A 9,242-nucleotide genomic window follows, 5' to 3' on the forward strand; every position below is an offset into this window, starting at 1 on the left:
TATGCTTACAAACCTCCACCAACAACCGGGCCCCACCTATTTTATAAAATTCATTGTTATGAACACTAATTTCCCTAATCATCTACCACTTTATTCACTCCTGAGCCTTCTTCTCAAGACTACATGCACCAAACAATCCACAATCTATCCGTACAACAAAGAATCGTAAGAAAATAAAATCAATACATAAAATTCAAAGAGAATAACAGCAAATAAATATCATTAATTATGCATTCATTCACTAATCACAAAGATTTGAGCGATGCCTTTAATTTGCAACATGTTTCGGTCTTGATTAGACACGTATTAAGTTTGTGGTTTAAGACCAAATCAAGCTTATGAATGAAATAGGGAAGAAAGCAATACATTGCAGAAATGAAGTTTATATACATATTGAAGCAGAACTATTATTTGGGTTATAATCTGATAAATTTCCTTTACATCGGTCAGAATGTAAAATGAACAAAAGGTGCACACTTCCCCAATCAATCCAAAGCATCTAGTGTTCGCTTCACTCTCTATATCGATTTTCCCACAGAATAAAAGAATATCACCACACCTGAGGAGACACAACATTAAAGATTAATCGGGGACCAAGCCTAGTCTCCCCCGCGATACCCAGTTAATAATCCCAACCTAAGATAGATCAACATGACGGGGGGCAGGGAGAAAAACAAATTCAAAAAATGGACCACTAGCACAACAAGCACAAATCTTGTCAACATACCTGGTGCTGGGCTGACAAATTAATAATACGATTCGAAACGAAACTAGTCCAGAATCATGACAATCAAACAGATTGAGGGCTCCTATATACACACAATGCTTCCAACAAGATACTCCTTTTCAGGAATGTGGAGGAATTACCTTAGTCAAACTCATCACCTTCTTCAAACTGGTTCTTCATGTTCGAGCCATCTCTATTATTTACAGATCTAAGTTGGCCCTCCTGTGCAGTGTTTGCTCTAGTATATACAGTCTCCTCTTGCTTGGTGTTAGTTGTTGGGGTGTCATTGTTATTTACATAGCCCCTGCTAGTTTCAGTTAATGTCTGGAGACCATCTTGTCCATTTGCATCAAGACCATTGTCCGGTTCATTCCCACCTACAATGCCACAGTTAGCCATGCCATCAAGAGAACCCATAAGGCGCCTGCCGTGAATCTTTCCATTCTCAGAGGAAGTAGACCCCTGAGGCTGAAAGTGACCATTAGTGACTGCACGAGTAGTAGAAATCCTGAATATGAAGAAAGGAAAACATTTATGCAGCCTTTTTTATGAAAAATCTCAGAAATAGAAATTAAAACCAAAATACAGAAGCTATGATTCTGGCTGCCAGAAATCAGGCTCTCTCCACTGGATAAAACCCAATTAAGCAAGTCAAATTATTTTGACAACAACATGCATACGAACTCAGTAAAATTATTTGGGCAGCACATTTTTAGGTTTCTAACATTACCTCTCACATTGAAATTTAGGCTTTTGAAGATAATCAAAGATAGGAACCAAGTCTTTTGACCTAGCTTCAAGCATACGAACAGGGAATCTTTCAATTTCAATTTCTCCACCATGATCACCTTCATTTAGGTCATCATTCTGCATAGACTGAAAATAAATCTGCTAACACATACAAAAGAAGACGATATTATCACAACCCTCACCTGATTTCTAACTTAATGATTAGTAACTCAAATTCACAATAACAACCTACCTCAGATCTGGTCCATACCAGGTTCTGCTTTTGATGCATTTGAAGTTCTGCTTCAGATATATACATATGATGTTTTTCCTCAGAAATGATATTTTCATTTATTGTTAAACCAGAAACATCAGAAAATGTGCCATTTTCATGTCTCATTATTTCCGGATATACTTTACTGCTATCTGAATTTCCATTTTCACCATAAATATCAACATTATCTCCCTGTTCCTTTCGGTTTTGCTTTTGACAAATATTCCATTTTTGCATTGCCTCAACCATCAATCTTGCATCATAATCAATACCGGATTCAGAAATGAGACTTGCTCCAGGCAAAGCCATCACACCATCCAGAGCAGGAGAACAATGCAGAACATATTGTATCACACTGCCAGATGGAGAGAAAACAAGTAGGTGATAATTTTTCATCAAGGAACTCTGATCCCCATGCATACCAGCACCTTTGCAGTTGTGGAAAACAGATGCAACTGCCCCAGATAGTGAGCTTGACCGCCCGGTTGCAACTGCAGCAGCACCGTTTACTGTATTTCTCCAACCATTACTTCCGTTTCTTATTCGGCTGACAGCATTAAGGTTAACTGGAGGACCAGATGCACAGACGCTCTGCTGAGTCAGCACCTGCAATCCTGAATTCGGTGATCCATGAACTGCAGTCTTTGTCATCAAGCTGGATCCCCTGTTTCTTGCACTGGAATGAGAATCAGAAGACTGAAAATTAACTAAACCCCCAGATACAGATATAGCAAAAAGATGACTCGTCCCTCTTAAGGAACTGATCATAATCCACTGGCTGTCACTGCTAAAACTTATGTCCTGTATAACCTGCAAAAGCAATATGAAGATATTAGATTTTGTCCCCTAAAGAAGTTAACAACATTCAAGAGGGATTCATCGTACAGCATTGGTCAGACCACGTTGCAGCCTGTAAAGATGGACATGAGAAGCAGCTCCAGATGAGTCGGGCATTATACGAAAGACATTAATGTTGTGGCCCTGAACTGAGGCAGTCACTAAGAGAACACCACTTGGATCAAAGCACAATGACAAAATGGGGCTTTTATGTGCCTTGAACTGGGCAATTACATCTTTGCTGACAATATCTCTGACGACAACCTGTATAATTAGAAAAGCTAAAACTGTAAAAGGTGCAAGCATTGCACATCACTACATAAAGATACACCTAAACCAGTTCTGATGCTTAAGTAGAAACTTTGTGCAAGTATATCAATACCAGAAAATACAAAACAACATGCAACAGTTAAATAAATATGCTTGGTGACAAAATGCACAACAATAATTTGTAATATTTACAGTAATTAAAGGTTTTGCTCAAGAGATTCACACACTATTAAATACTATAAACTAAATACAGCATACCATCCCAACATTGTGTGCATCAGGTGAATGTCCATTAGCAACACCATTGACATTAAGACGACCGCTCCCTGATTGAAAATTGTTGGCTTCAGGATACAGATCAGAATAGTACCTTGACAGCTTCTTATACCCCATATCCCCTAAAGTAACAATACCAGCAGCAAGTTGTTTGCTTGACTCTCGCGCAAGATGTCCAACAAGACTTCCATTCAAAGAGTGAGAAGGTAAATTTGGTGAAGGACTGACATGTTGAGGACTCACACGTCGAGCAGTAGAAATTGCAACTTGACTCCCACTGTAAGCCATCCACCGGGGTCCCACAGCAAGGGGTCCAACACCTATATTTCCAAATCCACTTGGCACTGGATTCGTAAGGATTGTATATTCTCTTTCGAGTGACGAAGCATTAAGACAATGTATCTGTAACAAAATCATATCAGGTTCAAAACAAAGACCTAGTATAATATGACTTGCAGATGAACATACAAAATCAATCAAGTTTTGGCCGAGTAGAACACACCTGATTTGATTGTAACACAGCAACAACTCGAGAACTGCATCGCACTAAGTGGACAACGGACCGAAATCTTAAGAGATGTACGTACGACCGAGATTTGAAGGAATAGAACCAGACTACTGTTGGCATACAAGTACCATTAACTGAACCATTGCCATGTTGGAGCATCCCATTACTAAGGGCTGATCCCTCAGGAACATTAATATCACCGGAAAAGGATCCATCAGCACAGATCACCAGCAAGGGACGACTGTCAGCAAATTTGTCCGCAGGTTCATTTGATGCCAAAGGTTTTGGTAAAACTTGCATAAATGAAACAGGGCCATCATGCCTTGATACTATATTACGCACATTGTCTGCAGCTTCAACATCCCAGATCTGAAACCCATAACTGAAGCCCAGCAACAGAACTTGACGTGAATTGCCTTTTTCAAGCTCTAGTTTGTCAAACCCAGCCCAGGAAACCTAAAATTGGAAATAAGAAAAATAGGTTAGTTTTATCAGAAAACAATTTCAAATCCAAGACCACTGACTAACTAATCAAATCAGGACGAGTTTGAAAAGGATGTTGTGAAGTACTAAGATATATTAGCCTGGAAATCCTAGCTATCATCCTAAGTAATCATGGTGACAACTCCAAACAAGAATGGGTCATCTCCCAAAAAAGCAGTGTTACTACAAGACCGACCAAGGTTGGCAGGAATAACAAACTTGACAGTGGCATCCTGTTTTATTTTACTACTAAAAAATTGAAACTTCGCAAATTTTGCTGAAGCAAACTAATGAATCTGCATAAATGCTGTTTTGAACAACTATCATTTATATAGTAGTGGCTCAAGAGTATAAGATCAATAAGTTACCATGATAATTTCAATTAAAGTTATTATAACAATCAGTATTTGATAGCAAGAAATTAACCTAATACTAAAAAAACAAAATGCATTGAATAAGATTCCATAAAGGACAATACGAATATCAAACCCTTGAATAAGTGTAATTTCCAAAAACAGATTAACGACAAAAATTAAATAAGGGTTGAGAAAAATTAATGTCCAATTCAGACGACGACAAAAGTTCCACCGACCCAAACAGTCGCAAAAGCAAGTTAGTCATAAATTCTTGTCTACTCAGAAGAGAACAGCAGGTTTTGGATAAGCAATGAACAAAAAAGGAATTAATATAAGCAATCACACACTGATTAACATTGAAAACACCAAACTAATCAACGAGGTAAGTTTGTCGTATCTCAAGCATATCCCACCTCTTTGGCCTATTGAAAGGAAAAACATATTGACCCACAGCATGTAACTGAGCGACTAAAGCTATTGCAGTTACAAAAGTAACATCTTGTAGAAAAACATGACATGAAAATGGAAAATCGAGTAAGATTGCTGCAAGTGGAACCATGGTATAAAAGGACAGAGTAGTTGGTGCTTTTTCCTTTTTCTTTCTAATTGAGGGGAGAGGCTGTTGCTAAGAGCAAAACAATAGACATCAATATTTCTATCTAACCAGGGCCATTATATCTTCAGCAATATGTTCATGAGGTTTTGCATGTAGATACTGATATATGACACAGAAAGGGATATATTCACAATTTGGAAAAATACCAATATACGCCCAAGATAATAATCAGGACATGTCGTTAGCAACTACATACAGAAATCAAACTGCTCTCAATCAATGTATGCATTCATGCATGCATGCTTTAACAAGTTTTTAAAACAGTAGGTACAGCAGTGGCTTCATGTTTGTATCTTGGCCCTAAATACCAATTGTTACAGAAGCAATTTCATCAACATTAACAAAAAGGAAGCAGGCTGCAACTTGCTTGCCAAAGTTACAGCTCGTCTAAAAGTTGGCACAGCAAACTTCACAATCCAAGAAGCAACAATAATCAGTAAGCATGCATTAAACTATATATATAAGATTTTTTCCAACATGTAAAGCCTTTGAACAAACCAAAACTGTAGAAAAACAAAAAAAATCCCCCAAAAGCCACACCTGATCATGGCTGGTGTCACCATCCCTCTCCACAATCGCCGAAGCTGCAGACGCAGCAGACCTCACACTGGAGGCAACGGTGGAGGCGCCAGATGAAACAATCTTAAGGTAGCTCGAAAAGGCCCTAAACGAATTCGGAAGTATCCCATTATTAACTCTACCCCGCGGCACCACTGATCCACCATCACCACTTTTCTGGATATCATTCCTCATCCCCAAATGAACAAACCAACGGAAACAACCCTAAAAACCAATCCCCACAACGATACACCGCCCTTAACCCCCTCACCACGATCATAACCTCCGGAAAACTTGCCCCTTCTTATACCGATGAAAACAAATACTCCGGCTATGATCAAAGCCCTCCACCAACAGGTGTCTGCATCTTCAGCTTACAACTCAAAATCCCACCCAATAATGATGCAAATCGAAACAAAAAAAAACGGTTCGACTACACTTGCAACACCGTATGCTTTGGCTTCTTCACAATAATCACAACCACCAGAAAAAGCACAAGTTGCCAAAGATAACAGATTCTGACCGAATAAAATTCAACTGCAGCACACAACAAAATCCCTTAAAAAACTCCTTTGTTGAGTGTGCTCTTTTTTTTCTTTTCCTGCATCTATCTACCTCTATCTATGATCACAAACCAGATAAAGTAAATACCAGATAAAAATGAAAGAATTTCTATGATCAACTAATCAATATATACAAATTAGCAAGGTTTTTACAACGAATTAAATCCTTAGGGTTTCGTTGATACTGATATTGATATCGAGAGAAAATAAGATGTGAATCGCTGAGAACTAGCAGTTCTAGAGAGAGAAAGTGAGAGAGATTGAATGCATCGGATAATGAATAGGTGAAGAAATAAAAAGACGACTCTCTCTCTCTGGAATTTAATTCAATTTTGTATTTTTTTTAATTAGAAATTTGAAGAGTTGAGCAGAAGACAACTCCGCCGCACGTCTTCTCCTCTTCTCTCCCCACCGCTGTCAAAACCTTCTCCCGGTGAAACTGTAATTTACGGGTCGTTCCACGGGAAATGCCGTGCACCGTTGGCTTCGATTGCGACACGTGGAGATTGAGACACGTGGTGCGTTTCTGAAGCGAGTGGGTTAGTTGGAGAGTGGAACGGATTAGCGGTTGCGAGTTGCGCCGAATTATAGGTGGAGTAGACGATTGAAATGGTGATGACGTCATGAATAATAAATATGTACAATTAAAAAATGGGCATGGGAATCCGATGAGAATGTACGCAGCATTTTCCCTTCCGGGGCAAGCATCTCGTGTCGGGCGATACATCTCGCGAGATGATTAGAGTATCCACTATAGGCGAACAGCCCAATAGCCCCGCACTTTTTTTTTGTTCACAATCCCAGTTTATTTGTCCGCGCTCACAAAAAAAGTTGTCCGTAGCTATAAGGCAGACACTTCCAATAGCTCCAAAATTTTGTATTCACTTCTCATTTAATTTTATTTTCATTTATTTTAAATCAATTATAATAAAAAATTATCATAATGTAAATAATTAGAAAACGAGGTAATTGAGACCGAATATTCATTGTATTATGGAACCGGAAAAATTTTACAACGAACATGTAAAAAAAATACAAATAAAAATGTCGCCACCGTCTACTCGGTGGCGGAGTCGGATTCCTTCTCCTCTTCTTCGCCGTCTCCCCCGCTTCCGCCGGCCGCCCCTGCAAAATCCTCATCAGACAAGCCTAGACGGCGCTGGATCCGACCTATGAGTTTCCAGTATATACCCTTGATGACCGGGTCGGTTGCGGTCTCGTAGCGGAGGCAGTTATCATGCAGTTGTTGCATCAACTGCACATCTAGGTTCCCCCTCAAGACCTCGTGGGGACCAGGGGCCATGGGCTGCGGTATAGGGGCGGGCTGCGGGATGCGCGATCCAGACGCAGCCGACGATAGGCGGGAGGAACTTCCAGCCACTCTATCGCTTCGGATAGAGGCATGTTGTCCCGGAGGGTGTGGGTGCCTAGAGTGTGTAGCAGAGGGCTCTTCGGTTTGCTCGTCGTTGAGGTCGATTGATTGCGAGCCGCTGCCGCTGCTGTAGTCCCCGGCTATGTTATGTCTAGTACGCTTCGCCCCAGGAGCTCCTGCCCGCTCTTGCGCACAGATGGCCTTGAATTTCGAACAGTGCTCGACAACAAGATACTCCTCCCACATTGTGAACTTCGTCCAGTTTTCCGTGTTGAATTGGCTCATAGACAGTGCCTTCACGTCGGCTTCGCTTCGGCAACTCTTAGCATTTAGCATGTTGTTCTCGTATATGCTCGCGAACCGCTTGGTGGCCGTCAAAATCCTAGACCACTTTTTGCGGAGCTGTTCCCCGTCACGCAGTTTGGCGCCTTGAGGTTTGAACTCGTTGTATGCCAACAGGACACGCTTCCAAAAGCTCCCCTCGGTCTGATCGGTTCCTACTATGGGGTCCGATGTGACGGCATCCCACGCCCGCGCCACAGCAATGGACTCCGCTTTGGTGTAGAGTGTGGCCCGTTTACCGCCGGCTTCCGGCGCCGCTACCTCACTGCCCTCGCCGCCACCGCCGGTGCTGCCCGCGCCGCTGCCCGCGCCGCCTCCCGCGCCGCCTCCTTCCCCGTTGCCACCGCGGGTGCCGGCTTCCACCCACTCTCGTCGGAATGGGTGTATCCACGCGCGCTGCCAACGTATCCGATACGCCCGGACTAAGCAGACCCATCATCGTCTCCAGTGCGTCTCGATCTGCATCGGTGAAAGGAGATTGACTGGATTGGAAAGGGGTCTCCGAACACGGATGGTTAAGCGCGTCGAGGTTGGGTCTGTAATCTCCAAAAGCCGAGCGACTCAAATTCCTCTTAAAAGGTCGGGGCGTGGGAGAATACCTCCACGGCTGAGATGGAGGAGGGGTTGGACTCGATCCCCACGGAGGGGGAGTTTGACTCCAACTCCACGGCTGGGACGGATTGCCGCCATATCCCGACGGCTGGGAAGGATAGGCGCCATATCCCGATTCGCCAGTGCCGGGTGATTCATCGTCTCCACCGTACATTTTTAGAGGGTGAAAGTGTAAAGATTGAATGAATGGAGAGTGTGAAAAGGGTGTAAATGGGTGGTGGGGGTGGTATTTATAATAGAATTTTCGAAAAATATATATATATATATATTTTGACCGGGGCGGCCGTGAAGGGGTTGGCAGCGGAAGCGTGCATGTTCTAACGGATCACATAATTTGATCTATTTAGCAGATTATCTAGACAAAATCTATTCGCGTAATTATCACATGTATCATGCTCATAACTTGAATTAAAACATGCTTTAGCATATAAAATCCCTAAAACATGCTTAATACGGAATTAGCCAATTTACCTCGTTGATTCAATCAAGAATTGATGATGGCTTGCTCCGTCTCCTCGTGAAGATCTTCAGTACTCGACCTCGGATCTTCTGACTGGTGTCCCGGACTGTATACTGATATTTGTGTGGGCAAATCTCACCAGAATACTAGGACTCGAATAATGAAGACAGAACTCAGCTCACGAAAAAAGTAATTTTCGAACTCTCTCTCTCTAGAGGGGAGGGGGGACGAAAATTGGGAGCAATAATAATTGTTATTT

At 41.8% G+C, this 9,242-nt stretch overlaps 1 protein-coding gene across 2 annotated transcripts; it reads right to left on the bottom strand.

The window, feature by feature from the left end:
- Positions 1-348: 348 nt before the first annotated feature.
- Positions 349-6,577, bottom strand: LOC121784642 (autophagy-related protein 18f-like). 2 transcript variants are annotated; one of them, XM_042182829.1, is made up of 8 exons: positions 5,617-6,573; positions 3,616-4,077; positions 3,096-3,515; positions 2,616-2,831; positions 1,710-2,540; positions 1,458-1,615; positions 868-1,235; positions 349-559 (listed from the first exon to the last, which is right to left on the bottom strand). In XM_042182829.1, the coding sequence occupies exons 1-7, from the start codon at positions 5,827-5,829 to the stop codon at positions 869-871; spliced, it is 2,667 nt and encodes an 888-aa protein (XP_042038763.1). In that variant the 5' UTR covers positions 5,830-6,573; the 3' UTR covers positions 349-559; position 868. The 2 variants fall into 2 exon arrangements, with proteins under 2 accessions (XP_042038763.1, XP_042038764.1); XM_042182830.1 differs by lacking the exon at positions 349-559 and having other exon boundaries at positions 970-1,189; positions 5,617-6,577.
- Positions 6,578-9,242: the final 2,665 nt, after the last annotated feature.

The sequence above is a fragment of the Salvia splendens genome, chromosome 21 (assembly GCF_004379255.2).
Source record: "Salvia splendens isolate huo1 chromosome 21, SspV2, whole genome shotgun sequence".
Lineage (NCBI taxonomy): Eukaryota > Viridiplantae > Streptophyta > Magnoliopsida > Lamiales > Lamiaceae > Salvia > Salvia splendens.